The sequence below is a fragment of the Vombatus ursinus genome, unplaced genomic scaffold (assembly GCF_900497805.2).
Source record: "Vombatus ursinus unplaced genomic scaffold, bare-nosed wombat genome assembly UNPS02014798.1, whole genome shotgun sequence".
NCBI classification, from domain to species: Eukaryota; Metazoa; Chordata; class Mammalia; order Diprotodontia; family Vombatidae; genus Vombatus; species Vombatus ursinus.
Genome location: NW_020954576.1, coordinates 31,107,942 through 31,122,901, shown reverse-complemented (window position 1 = coordinate 31,122,901; position 14,960 = coordinate 31,107,942). Strand labels below are relative to the sequence as shown.

The following is a 14,960-nucleotide window of genomic DNA, read 5'->3' as shown; positions in this document are numbered from 1 at the left end:
TCAATGGCGCAGTGAATAGAGTGCAAGACCTGGAGTCAGGAAGACCTGAGTTGAAATCCAACCTCAGCCATTTACTAGCTGTGTGACCCTAAGCAAATCATAACCTCTATTTGCCTCAGTTCCCTCTTTTATAAAATAGGGATAATAACAACACCTACCTCCCAGAGTTGTTGTAGGATAAAATGAGATAATTGTAAAGTATTTAGTGCAGTGCCTAGCACATTGTAAGCACTATGTAAATGTTAGCTATTATTATTAATATTATTATTGTTGTTCTGCAGTTTCCACATCTGTTAACTGAGGGAATAGTCCAGCCCTATATCTGTGTGCCTGTTAGGCTCTTTGGATAGATCTGGCGTCAGTCCCGGCTCTGATACTCACTGTGTGATCATAAGCAATTCTCTTAACCTATTTCAGCCTTAATTTGTTCAACTATAAAATGTGAATAAAACTTATAGTACTTATACTGTCAGAATTGTGAAGATCAAGTGAGGTAATATACATAAAGCATTTTGCAAATCATAAATCATTATATAAATGTCAGGTGTTCTTATCATTATTATAAACATGAAAGGATTATGGGCAGGTTTAAGTGAAATTGCATTTATAAGAATACTTTTATATTATAAATTTAATTTTATATTTTAAAAATCATGTTTGTTAGAACTAAACTAAATAAGTGTATACTGAAAGATAAGGCTGTGTTTCTGAGCCTTTGAAATGGCATTTGTTAGAATTAAATTGGATATCTTTCTGGGGATTCCTCCTATTGGTTCTAATTCATACCTACAACATCACTAATGTGAAAATATGTTTAATAGGAATGTATATTTGTTGCCTATATCAGATTGCGCACCGTCTTGGTTAGGGAGGTGGGGAGGGAGAGGGAGAAAAATTTAAAACTCAAAAACTTACGGAAGTGATTGTTGATAATTCAAAATAAATTAATTAAAAATTAAAAAAAAATAAAGAAAAAAAGAATTAAATTGGATAATTATAGGAAAGTGAGGCTACTTCCAAGATATTGAGATGGTATTTAGTAAATGAGAACAATAAAAGGAAACTTTTTTTAATTAACTGGAGCATGTCTTTAATTAGGCAAATTGTGTTTTTATATACTTTTCCTTTGCAAATCATTTTCTTTTTTAACATTTTTCTCCTAGGCAGAAAACCTTCTTCTTGATGCTGATATGAATATTAAAATAGCTGACTTTGGTTTTAGTAATGAATTTACAGTTGGAAACAAATTAGACACATTTTGTGGAAGTCCTCCCTATGCAGCTCCTGAACTTTTCCAAGGAAAGAAATATGATGGCCCTGAAGTAGATGTATGGAGTCTTGGCGTCATTTTGTATACATTAGTCAGTGGATCTTTGCCATTTGATGGTCAGAATCTAAAGGTAATGGTTTAACTTCAGGATAAGTTCTTACTCTAAATCTTTATAATTTCAATTGTCAGCTGTAACTATGTATATATACATACACACATATATAAAAACTTTTTTTTTTCTGTAAAGGAACTGAGGGAGCGAGTCTTACGAGGAAAGTATCGTATTCCATTCTATATGTCTACAGACTGTGAAAATCTTCTGAAAAAATTGTTAGTACTGAATCCAATAAAAAGAGGCAGCTTGGAAGTAAGTCATTTATGGAAATAAACTTCAGAGTGTAACTAAACATTCCAGTGATGGAAAAACTTTCCTAGAACTTTTGCAAAAGTATGTACTTTTTAGGAAAATTGATGGTTTTGTAATGCATTGAACTAGAAGAAATTCTATTAAAAAACATAACGTATATGGTTTATTCTTTGTCCAGTGAGGGCTTTCTGGAAAGAGATTTGCTTCTTATTTGCTCTACTGCAAGTTATTGGATATTGTGCTTTAAGACATTATGAAAATAGGAATACAGTTGACTTTTACTCGGAATTGTGAAAGATCTTCATTGGAAAGATTAAGTAGTTAGCAAGAAAAGCTAACAGAGTGCCTTGAATATTGTAGATACTCAATAATTATTTAATGAATTAAAATGTCACAAATTCAAATCTAACGTGTGGATAATACTTGTAAAATGAATAGTAACTCAAAATTATATAGTACCTTAAGGTTTACAAAATACTTTTGTCACAGAAAAGCTGAGATAGTGCAAGTGACACAGCTAATGGAGAATTTTAGTTAAAATGTTCTCTGGGCCAGTATAGAAAAATTTAGGAGTTTTTAACTGGGACATATAGGAAGTGTTACCTGAGTACTTAAAACAGTGTCACATGTACCCCATAAATATTTAGTAAACATGGCTTATTTATTTTGATAAAACCTATTGTATAACCATGTTAGAAGCCATTTGTGACAAAAATATTAGTCTTCAAAGTATCTAATGTCCTTATCATCATTTTCTTCTGTTGCTGTGCATTTAGGAAAAGACTATTCGTTGAGTGTTATGCCCCTCTATTTTTAGAAGTGTTACAGCATGTACTAAAATGATTTCAACAATCCAGCATGTATTGTGCACTAGTGACATTTTTGTTTCATTTGTCTGCCTTAATAGAAGAGGTAGAAAATTCAGATAATTAACTTCCTTTAAACTGTACTTTTTTAGTGTAGCAATTGGGCTTTCTGACACGGATTCCATGCTGGTTAGGAAGCATCCTAATAGTGAGCCATCCCTGTGTACAGAGCTCTCAGGTTAGTTTGGGCTTTGTAATTTTTTTCCACAAGTATTTTTCACTAAAGGATAACATGTTTGGTGGAAGTCAAGAGATGGTGGAAATTAAGAAATGGTAAACCTCTGTTGGGAATAATACTAAACTATCTATGTCTTTGGGCCAATGTAAGATCTGTTTTTCAGAGATATTTATTTGAATGTGATTTATTCCTTCCATTTTATGGTTTTGTGTGTGTTTTTCCTCCCTGAAATAGACAATGCAGATGGCTTTTAAAATTAAAAAGCTATATACTGGAAGAGCCCAGCTTTGTTAAAAAAAAATTTTTTTTAATGAACTCAGTTGTTATAGGTAATTTATTATATTTAGCCTATTTGTTTATTTTGGTTTGTACCTGTGATTTCATTGGGGATTCCCAGTATGGAAACTCTTCATTGATGCAAATCAGCAACTGCTTTGCAACTTTTATAGACTTCGAGTTACTAGGGTATGAACAAGTCAAGTGAATTGCCCTAAGTCAAACATTATCTTTCAGAGATCAGACTTGAACCCAAGTCTTACAGATTATTAGGTCAGTTACCAGCACCGCCTCTTGGGGATTAGACTGTTAATGTCTAATTTAATTGCAGAATTTTGTATCAACACAGAAGCCTGTGATCCTCATGATTCTCTTGTTCTCCCTAACTATCCTCCCTCATTTCTTCATAGGAATCTCCTTTTCCCAAGTTTTACTTTAGCAAGTGATTACTGTCATGGAGTGATAATAATGGGATAATCTAATGAGCAAATTAAAAAGAATGTACGGAAAATGGTTTAGGGATAGGTGTCATTTAAATTGCTTTGAGTGGTTCACAAAATGTACTTAAGTGATTTAAGTTCATAGTCGTTAAATTAAGATAACTTCTGGCCTTAGTTTTAAAGTAAACATTATATGCAGTCTGAGTTGTTTCGAAAAGCCAAATTGTTGCTGTTATATTCCAATTAACTAGGTGTTTTTACATTATAAGCCTCCATAGGACCAGCACCTGTAGAAAAGCATTCTAGCTTATACAATCTGAATCTCTGACAACTATGTATCAAAGAGGCCACAGTGGAAGTATTATTGCTTCTATCATTTTGTAGAAACCTATTTTACAATTGCCAGAAATGGCTTTTCAGAGAGAAAGAGAACATTTAGAATTATTTTTAAACAAAGCCTCAGGAAATTGTCTTTGATGTAGCAGGGACTTGTATTTTTAGTTGTTAAGTTTTTTTTCCCTCACCTTCCTCTAATTTCATTGTACTTTGCAAACCATAAATGAAGAACCAGTGAATTATGAATTGAAATGACCTTGTTACTTAGCTTTCTTAATTTCTTCTTTCTCTCTGAAATTTGCTCAAATTAAAAACTGCTTTGATAGCTTCAGTAAACTAATAATTAATATTTTTACCCCACACATATAAGCTCTAATAGCCATCCAATCATGTATTTATAATTTATTTAAATTTATTAACTATCATTTTACATATGCATTCTTTGGGGTACAGTATAATTTTATTAACTACCATTCTTATCCTTCCTTCCCTTTGGAGGCATAGTGAAAGAAAAATTAATGAAATCAATGTTCAGTTCTCTACTCCATGTAAATTGTTTCAATATCTAGACAAGTAGTCAAATGGTGTTTTTTTCCATGTTGTTATAGATGTATATATACTGTCAACTTTTGATAATTGCACTAACAGGTAGGAGATGTGACATGGGTAATACAAAAATAATATCCTTGACCTTAGAAGCTAGTTTGGTATTTAAATTTGAATATGAACAAACACAATGATCTAAGAAATGACAGTGCTTCAAACCAAATGTTAAACTACACTATACTACAAATGTCTGACTTGGAAAAAAAATTCCATAACAGGAAAGGTCTGTATCACTTTTTTTTTCTCTTTTTGGTGAGGCAATCGGGATTAAGTGACTTGCTCAGGGTCTGTGTGACCTACTAAGTGTGAAGTGTCTGAGGTTAGATTTGAACTCAGGTCTTCCTGACTCCAAGACTCTATCCACTGCACCACCTAGCTGCCCCAAACAAAGGCCTATCTTTTTTTGTTTGTTTGTTTTTTGCCAGGCAGTCACACAGCTAGTAAATTTCAAGTATCTGAGGAATTTCCTCATTCCTATTCCAGATTTGAATTCAGGTCCTCCTGACTTCAGAACTAGTGCTCTATCCACTGCGCCACCTAGCTGCCCCTTTATCACTTGTATAAAGCCTTTTTCACTTCTTCTCCCTACTCATTCTCCTAATCTCCTACTCTCTTTCTTTTCTCCCTTCCCTAATTTAGGAAAATAATTGTGAGGTGATTTATTGTCAAGTAAAAGTAAATTAGGAAAGTAATTTGATGTCAAAATCAAATAATGTTGGAAGGAAACAGGGGGAAGGAAATTTGAGGGTCACCTTGTCTAATCCTCCCTTTTTACAGATAAAGAAGCTGAGGCCAGTGAAATTAAGTAACTTCTCAAATTTTTTTTTTTTTTTTGTTTTTTTTTGCATCTTCTAGGCTAGGGAAATTATCTGTAGCATACTTAGGTAGTCACAACAGGTTATAATAATAGGTTGAATTTATATAGGCTTTAAGGTTTGTAAAGGGGTTTTTTTGTTGTTGTCTTCTTTTAAAATAAGATTTTATTAATGTCTTCTGTTTTGTACATCATCGTAGTTATCCCAAAAATCCCTATCCCTAACCCTTCCAGAGTGCCATTCCATATAACAAATATTTTTTTTTTAAGAGGGAAAAAAAGTCAGCATAATTGATTGATGTGAGAAAAAGTCTGAAATATATGCACTGTGTAACACTTGTGGACATCCCATCTCTATGAAAGGTTGGGTTGGGGGTGTCCCCTCATCTCCCTTCATTTAAGTCATTTTTGATTTGTTGCATTCACTTTTTATTTTTTGGTGTGACATTGTTCTTTCTGTTTACATTGTTATAGTCATTGTATCTTGCTTTCTTGGCTCTGCTTACTTCACTCTGCATCAGTTCGTATAGATCTTTTCATGCCTCTCTGTATTCATTACACATAATGATTTCTTATAGAGTGGTAGTATTCCATTACATTCTTGTGTCATAATTTATTTAGTCATTCTTCGGTTGATGGACATCTACTTTGTTTCCAGTTCTTTGCTATCACAAAAAGATATGCTATAAATATTTTGGAGCATATGGGGACTTTTTTTTTCTTCCTTATTGATGGCTTCTTTGAGGTATGGGCCCTGTAGTGGAGTCTCTGGCTCAAAGGGTAGACATTTTAGTCACTTTTTTCCAAATTGCTTACCAAAATGTTTGTACCATTTCACAGTTCCACCAACGATGTATTAGTGTGCCTGTCATTCCATGATCCCTCCAATATTAACTATTGCCATTTTTTGTCTTCTTTGCCAATTTGCAGGGTGGGAGGTGAAACCCCAGAATTGTTTTGCTTTGCATTTCTCTTATTATTCGTGATTTGGAGCATTCTTCCATGTGGTTGTAAATACTTTCCTATTCTACTTATGAGAACTGCTTGTTCATATCCTTTGACCACTTATCTATTGGAGAATGGTTATTAGTCTTACATATACTTATCATTTACATATCTTGGTAAAAAGGATTTTTTAATGTATTATCTCATTTGATCTTCACAACAACCCTGTGAGGTAATGCTATTATATCCATTTTACACAGGAAGAAACTGAGGCTGAAAGATTAAGCTAGCCCAGTTTATGCAGCTAAATAGCTTAGTGCCTAAAGGAGGATTTTAACTCAGATCTTTCTGACTCCAAGTCCAGCACAAAGTGAGAACTCATTAGAAGTTTTCCAGATTCCTATATGGCTTTTAGTATAAGCCAAAAAAATGTTTTTAAAATAATATTTCTATCTGGAAGCCCTTAAGTTTTTACCTCTTTTGTGAATGTAGAACTTAAATATGATGTTTTTATTGTCATGGGATAATTAAAATGATTTCCTATAAATATCTCACATTTTGTTAGTGTTATTTTCATATTGTCAATAATTTTACTTCAATTCCTTTGACAATGATAACTAGTATGATGATTTCTTTTATTAAATTTAAATTGTGTTTTTGTCAGTTTTCCTATTGGAGTCACCTAGCCATGCATAATATAATTTGCTTCTCTCTTCCTGTACCTTATGCCATCCAGCCTGGGGATAAGTGAGCATCCTTTTGTTCTAGCAGCGACCCTCTTCTGCCCTCTGCACATGCAGTACCTTTTTGAACTCCCCACTGGCTTCCAAGGCTACACAGATGGCCAGAACAGCAGAGCTATCCAAACAAAGAAAGATATGTATTTCCCTATTTTTTGTCAACAATTCAGTTCAGTCTCTTTTATTATTTCTTGCTTTCCTTAATTTATTCACAAGTGTTATCCCGGGATTCAGGATTAGGAAGAATATTCTAATTAATTACCTGCATACACATGTATTCTCCCTCATAATCTCTCTATCTCAAACTAAAAAGAAAATCAAAGAAAATATTCTCTCCACATAAGTACATACATGGGTACACTTTTTTTCTGTTTAGAAGTAGCAGCTGCTATTGCTAGAGTATGTTTCTGTAATATGGAACATACATTGTTCATGGTATAGGATAGAGCATACCAACAGTTAACTGAAAGGAATTGCTTGCCATTGACTAGGATGAGAAGAAAAGAAAGAACCTAACATCATTCACTCTTCTACCTCTGCCCATCACCCTCTCTCCTTGCCCTCTCCTTTCTTCCTTTCTTTGGAATGATGCACCAGTCCTACAGGGAAACAGATGATTAACTGCAGCGGCAATAGCTCCATCCGCTCTTGGAACAAAGATGCTTAAACTTAATGATGAACCTTGAAATCTTAAAAGTAAATATCACCGTTCATTCATTTGCTAACCATCTCTATTTTTCTTTGGCTCTAAACAAAAGTCAGCCCTACTTAAATAAACAGCCAAGTATTACTAAATGAAGAAACTCAACATGTCCTGAACCAGAACTCACAGTCATCAGCCCTCTACCTCAAATGAGTCTTTGTTTCTTTTTTAGATTCCTTGTTCCTCCCAATGATCCTACTATCCAGCACTCAGGCTTGACATTTTTAGAGTCATCTTTAATTCCAAGCTCTTTCTTCCTCTCCTTTGCTAATCCCACTACCCTGGGTTGGTCATCTCTCTTTCACTTCTAAAATACTGCATTTGTTTCCCAGATAGTCTCATTACTCCTGCTCTCCTTGTTCTAGTAATTTGTACATATCCAGATTAAATTCTCATAAAATGCCATATATTTCCCCTACTTAGGACCTAAAATGTTTGGATTGAGTCCAAGCTCCTCATGTGGGGCTTCATAGCTTTTTGCAGCCTTAACCCATTTTTCTTGCCCCTGAAACCCATTTCTTCACAATTCCTGCCTATACCCTAAAAATCCTTGTTTTTCAAGGCTTATCTCAAGTCCCTCCTCCTTCACAAAGTCTTTCCTGAAAATTCACCCCACACTGATGTCTCTCTTCTCCTTTTATATTTTAACCTCTTCTTTCTATACTTTGTTTTATCATTTAAATACATTCTGTCGGATAATGGGTCAGGATCTTAAGTCTGCCATTCCATTTACTAGATGTATGATTCTTGTCCAGAGATCTCTCTGGGCCTCAGGTTTCCTCATCTGTAAAATGATAGTGAGATTAAGTAACCTTTAACATACCTTTAAACTCTTAATACTATGAGATTATATACAGTATTGTATTTTATGTGTTAAAGCCTACATGAAACATTAGATGGATAGCTCATGTGTTGCACTAGTACTAATGAAAAATAAAATACTTCCTACATGTGGCATAGATTCTTTGTGGAGGCTCTATGGAAATATATGGACCAAAAAAATCACACAGGATGAAAAGGTGTGGATAGGTTACAAGTACTGATGAAAGAAATACCAAATTGATTATGAGATCACAGATCCATTGAGTATATACACTATGCTGTCGTGATCTAAAACAAATGTGCGTGGACATAGGATAATACTTCAAAGTTCTTGAATTTATTAGTGTGGCTATTCCTTTCACCAGTACATATAACACCTTTATATCATGTGGTAAGTAGCCTTTGAGGCAAAAAGGCAAGGCCACAAGCATTTATTAAGTGCTTACTATGTATCAGGTACTATGGTAAGCACTAGGGATACAAATACAAGCAAAAAGTAAAACAACCCTTGCCCCACTAGAAGCTTGCATTCTAATGCGGAAAGATGACACGAGGAGAAGGAAAGGGAACAAACATTTGTCAGACTCCTACTATGTGCCAGGCACTGTGCTAAGCATTTTGGACATGTTAATATTTGCAAAGTGCTGGGGCAGCTAGGTGGTGCAGTGGATAGAGCATCGCCCCTGAAGTCAGGAAGACCTGAGTTCAAATGTGGCCTCAGACCAAACACTTGACACTTACTAGCTGTGTGATCCTGGGCAAGTCACTTAACCCCAATTGCCTTAAAAAAAAAAAATTTTGCGAAGTGCCTAGCACAATGCCTGTCATGTAGGAGGAGCTTACTTTTATACGCCATGGTGTCAGAGTCTTTAAAGTCAGAAGCAGGGCCAGGAGGCGAATAGAGTTCGGTCTTTGAGAGTTGTTGGTGGCCAAAGTATTCATCATGTTGATAGCCACCTATTGATACATTTCTCCAAATCTGACTAGACTGGTCCTGAGACAGCAGACATTCACTCCATAAGCCTGTAATCAAAGCATTTCCAGCATGGTAGAACCTAGTACAGCTTGTCCTGGTCTGTCATAGCCTTTGAGAACACCATGTCAGATAACTTTGCTTACAATTTTAAAAGGCCTTGAGGGATTGTTTAGGTTCCATAACTTTTAAAAGGAGTTCAAACCGTTGCCTTCCTCTTCTTTCAACAAATTTGTCAAAAATAGACATTGCTGAATCTTAATATTTGAAGGATTTTAGTTTAGAGAGTCTAGAGAGCTGAAGTCTCTTGAATGGGGTAATCTAGTTCAACATTTCATGGTTCTTTCCTCCCTCCTAATAAAGGATGATATGTGTGTTTAATGGTGGAAGGATAGGCAGTCATCACCAAAAGTCCTTTGCTTTTTGATAAAGGTGGAAAGTATGTAATAGCTTTTTATAAACTTAAGAGCTGTTTTCTTTTAATTCCTACTTGACTGAGTCAGCTCCTTTTCCCACTTGCCACATTAGGGCACTAGTTACTTAAGTGACTACAATAATAGTCTTTTTTTTTTTTTTTAAATATAAACCTTCCTTCAGTGTGTGTGTGTGTGTGTGTGTGTGTGTGTGTGTGTGTGTAATAGATGCATTTTTTTAGCCACAGCAATTGACTCGGGTAAGAGACATTGAAATCTCTGTCAGTAGAGGGATACCTGCACCTACAAGAGATCCTTAAAATAATACAGTAATCACATCTTCTGGTCAGCTCTTCTTCAGAAAAACACTGGTATTTATTTCTTGCTTGTGATTTAAAAAAAAAAAAATGACTGGAGATTGGAAGGGACAGGTAAAGGATGAGAAACACATCAGGATGAAAAGTTCATATCCCTAGAGGTATTTTGCCTCTATAGAGCAGAAGTTAGCAGCTCTGTCCTGTATACTAGGCATCTGATTAGTCTTCTTTTATTTCTTTCCAGGAACATTTTAAATCCTTTTCTTCTGAGGACCATTCCTGGTCTCTCCCATTTTGTGATGTATATTCCTTGATCACTGGTTGTTACCTGATGGCATTAGGATTTTTCACAATTGGAATTTGGAGGGCTCACCACCTGAGTTTTCTTTTTAATGAATCAACCGGACAGTGAAATGATTTTCCCAGAGTGATAACAAACAAATAGAAGCTACTGTCTTTATTGTCTAAAAAATAATAACAAAAAAAAACACAAAAAAAACTTTAAATTTACACTCTATGTTAGTAAACACATACAAATTACTTGCAAAATTATATGCAAATATCCTCATGATCCTCCTGATTACTTGGTATATGAATACAACCCTTTGGAAGAGCCTAGTGGAGAACACTGCAGCATAATCAGAGATCTGTGTATTTTATGTGGTAATAGAATTCACATTTGGAACTCTACTTTTGTGATCTAGTTGTCAAGTTCATTAGGAAATGGGCAGAATACCTCCTCTAAGTAGATATTCTTAACCATAAGAAGAGCTTTCTGAAGCATAACAATTTTAAAAAACTAATTAGTAGAAGGTTAGAGTATGTAGTTTATGCATGAGAAACATTTTTTAGGAAGGGAGGAGAAATTATGCTTTCGTCACTATCTGATTAAGAGTAATCAGTAAAAAGGAAATAATATTGAAATGTTTGGATTTATAACATGCAACAGATAATATAGAATATTCAAGAGGTTTTTTTTCTTTAAACATTTTTACAATTCAGAGTTTCTGTCATATGCTTTCCTTTTTCCTCACTTTCTATCCTGACTTTGATGCTCTATAGATTTCCAAGTTAGCTTCCCTGTTGCTTTCTCAACTCAAAGCCCAGTCCTGTTCCTTAGCTTGAATCTGACGTCACTAATCTACTCCTGCCCACAATTCTTTACTTTCATTCCATCTTACTCTGTTCCTAACCCTCTGTTTTGATTAAGTTTCATTCTCTGTGCTATGCTTAATGAATGACCCTAATTCCTTTCCCCATGATTTCTTCTTTCCTGTGTTCAGTAAATTAAGACCTTTTTCATACATATGCGTCAAGTGAAGGATATAAGAAAAGAGAATCAGCTCTTCAGGGGCATTATCTCAGGTGTTTAAGACTATGGTTTTCATTTAAATATATGTTTTTAGAACCTCCAAACAATAATAATTTGTTACTGTAGTTAATATTCATAAGTAACACAATATACACTCCTTTTTGCTTGACTTTGGAGGAAGATGAGAGACAGAACTTTTTGGACTAACAAGTAGACCTAGACAGTAATGGCAGCTCTCATGTGATCTCCATGAGAATAATTTTCTCCCTTGCTTGAGTCTTCGCATAGCTTCTGATTTAGTAACTGATACATTCACAATTCAAAAAATAGAGTTGAAATAAGTGATGGAATGAACTGATCGACCAAATATAATGTTGAGTTTATTTCCTAGCAAATAATGAAAGATCGGTGGATGAATGTTGGTCATGAAGAAGAAGAACTGAAGCCATATACTGAGCCTGAACCAGATTTCAATGACACAAAGAGAATAGGTAAGTATTACTGGTGGTCATGTTTCTAGCTAGAAATGTGACTCCCGTAAAACAACATCTCGCAAAATGGAAAAAACCTTAAATTCTGAGCAACTGATATTTATCTAGTGCTCTCAAGTTTGCAAAACACTTTACATACATCATGTCATTTCACCCTCCCAACTAGCCTGTCAGGTGAGTGTTACAGGTATTAGTATCTTCATTTCAAAAGACTCAGGGAGTTTCAGTGACTTGCCCTTGTTAACCACAAGTAAGGGTCAAAGGTGATGTCTGAATGATGGTCTTCACTGCTATTTACACTGTACCACACTGATTATAAATACATTATAAATTAAAAACATTTATTAATTCTACAGATACTTGAGTTTTCTATGAAAAAATTTAGTTTAAAAGTCAAATTTTATTTTGTAATTAAGAGGCTAGAAATTACTCTACATTTTCCTTAAATATTTTATCTGTAGTCTCTTCTACATACATTAATCTTCATAAAGGCCAGTCAGGACACAGAGAAACTTTAAAACAATTTACATACATGTACAGACATTTGACATTTCTTCTGACTCTCCAACAGAGTAAGAAATAAGTGAAGAATATGTGCCAACAAAAACTTAAAAGGTTCAAATTTGAAAAAACATTCTGAGTTGAAGAGTGCTTCTAGGTCTTCTTACATCATCAATAAGGGCTGCTGCCAGCTGTTCCTTTTCCCTTGCCTTTTTGTCAGCTTTCCTCTTTACCCCAAGACCCTCAGAAATCCACTTTCCTGTGTTAGAGGAGTAACTCTGTTACTCCTTTCTTCTGGAGGCAGTGACTACTTCCTGTCTTACCATTGGAACAGCTGACTTAAAAGTAGGGTGGAAACAAGAAGAGCTAGAATGTTTTTCCACTGCATTGGAGAGATGCAATGGAATTCAAGCCCTATCACTTCTTGCCCACTTCAGACTGTTCCTGCAGATTAGAGAGCAGAAGGCGTTTGGTCGGAGGGCATGTATGTAAGTGTGCCAGGCCTGACTAGACAGGGGGCCAGCTCAGGATCGTGGTAGGCAATGATAAATGACCTGGAACCATGAGGATCATCTGAGTTTGGGTAATCAGAAGTATCTAGTATGTGTATACCTATGTTAACTTAAAGGTTTAAAAATGTGTTCTAAGTACACATTGTGAGATCAGGACTTAATTGTCAAATCTAGATTTTGTTGATGTGCCCATTTTTTGGTTTGCAGACTATAACCTATTTACTAACAGTAGTTTGTGGTTTTCTGAATTTTCTCCTTTGTAGACATTATGGTAACAATGGGTTTTTCAAGAGATGAAATAAATGTATCCTTAATAAATCAGAAATATGATGAAGTCATGGCTACATACCTACTTCTGGGCAGAAAACCACCTGAAGTAAGTATTTCTTTCTGACTTTCTAAGTAATATAATTATTGGCAGCTTACTGAGTATGACTACTAAACTAAAAAGGTATCATCAACATCTTTTATTTTTTTGGTGGAGTAGAACTGTGAATAAATACCCCCCAAAAACATATATATATACAAAGTAGAATGAAAAAGGATTATATGTTCATCTCTATTATATCTGGCTTAGGGTTTGTTTTTTTTAATGCATGTAATAAATTCAACTTGTTACTTTGCAAAGTTGACCTGCTTGTGTTTTCTTCTGACCTTTCTTCTGTTCTCTTCACTAAGTTTTTCCTGTTTTTTGGCAACACTATTTTTAATTCTCCTCTCCCTCCTAAATTAGACTGGTCTTGGTGAGGGGGTAAAAAGAAAAACAAAAAAAAAAACAGTCCTTGTAACAAATAGGCAGAGTCAAGCAAAATACATCCATACACATTCCATGTCCAAAAATGTAACTTAGTCTTCAAGAGTTTCCTGGGTTACTGGAGAGTTATGTCTTACCCACAATTACAAAGGCTGGACTTGAACTCAAGTCTTCTTGGCTCTAAGACCAGCCCTGTATCCACTGTAAAATACTACTTCACTACCAAAGTTTTTGTAATACCCAGAAATACCAAGTGCCTAATACCCTAGTTTATGAGATTTTAAAAAATAATTTAATTGATGGTTGATAGTTCTAATGAGGTTTGGATTAAATTTGTACTGGTCATTTTTTATACCAGAAGACCAGTGTAACAATTCTTATGGAGAAAGGATAATAACTAAAATGAGAGAAAATTTTGATAATAGAATGTGTGTATGAAAGGGCAGCTAGGTCGCACAGAGGATAGAGTGCCAGTTCCAGTCTGGCCTCAGATACTTACTAACTGTTTGACCCCAGCCAAGTCACTTAACCCTATTTGCTTCAGTTCCTCATTTGTAAAGTGAACCAGAGAAGGAAATGGCAAGCCAATTCAGTATCTTTGCCAAGAAAACCTCAAAAGGGGCCATGAAGAGTCAGACACTACTTAAATGACTGAACAATAACAATGCCTTAAGTGTTAAAATACAAACCTAGGAAAAAGTAAGAGAGTAATTGAAACTCTGTTAAGTAAGTTTCAAGGTATACCATACCTCCTTTTCTTGAAGGGGAGGGGTTAGGGGTAAGCTTGACACCCTGGAAATTCTGGGAACCAGCAGCCATTGCTGGTATGCCTGCTTTAATGGTAAAGTACTATAGAATAGCTTGTTAACGTGGGTCCTTCAATGACTATACTAATTTGTTAGACTTACACAGCAACTGGCCAATCAGAAATGCTTCTAAAGCCCAAAACTGCATGACATACCTAGTAATCCTTTGCAAGTGAACTCTAGCCAAATTTGGAGATACCAAATATCTCCATAGCAGCCAGAAACCGCAAAACCATCTTTGACCAGCTCAAGAACAACCTTGAACAGTAGCTGCAGACTCAAGACCTTGCTTGGCACTTTCTAAACATCTTGCCACCTGGCTTATTACATCCACAGATATCTTTTCCCTTTACCCCCACCCCCTGCACCCCTCCTGAAAGCCTCTAGAAACTATTTTATTTCACCCCTTTGAGCAGCTGAGAACACTCTCCCTGTCTCTATCTTTCTATCTCTTCTCTTTTTCTTCCTCCTGCCCCCCACAAGTTTTCTTTTTCAAGCTCTTCTCAGATAATAAGTGT

The 14,960-nt window shown here is 35.2% G+C and overlaps 1 protein-coding gene across 3 annotated transcripts in view; it reads left to right on the top strand.

Moving 5' to 3' along the window:
* The window catches only part of LOC114049731 (serine/threonine-protein kinase MARK1), a 146,674-nt gene that overhangs the window by 101,017 nt on the left and 30,697 nt on the right, over positions 1-14,960 (top strand). For all 3 annotated transcript variants that reach the window (XM_027871116.1, XM_027871115.1, XM_027871117.1), the window contains exons 8-11: positions 1,164-1,400; positions 1,518-1,637; positions 11,770-11,869; positions 13,146-13,258. In XM_027871116.1, coding sequence (XP_027726917.1) covers positions 1,164-1,400; positions 1,518-1,637; positions 11,770-11,869; positions 13,146-13,258 — 570 coding nt within the window. The remainder of the gene's footprint in view (positions 1-1,163; positions 1,401-1,517; positions 1,638-11,769; positions 11,870-13,145; positions 13,259-14,960) is intronic.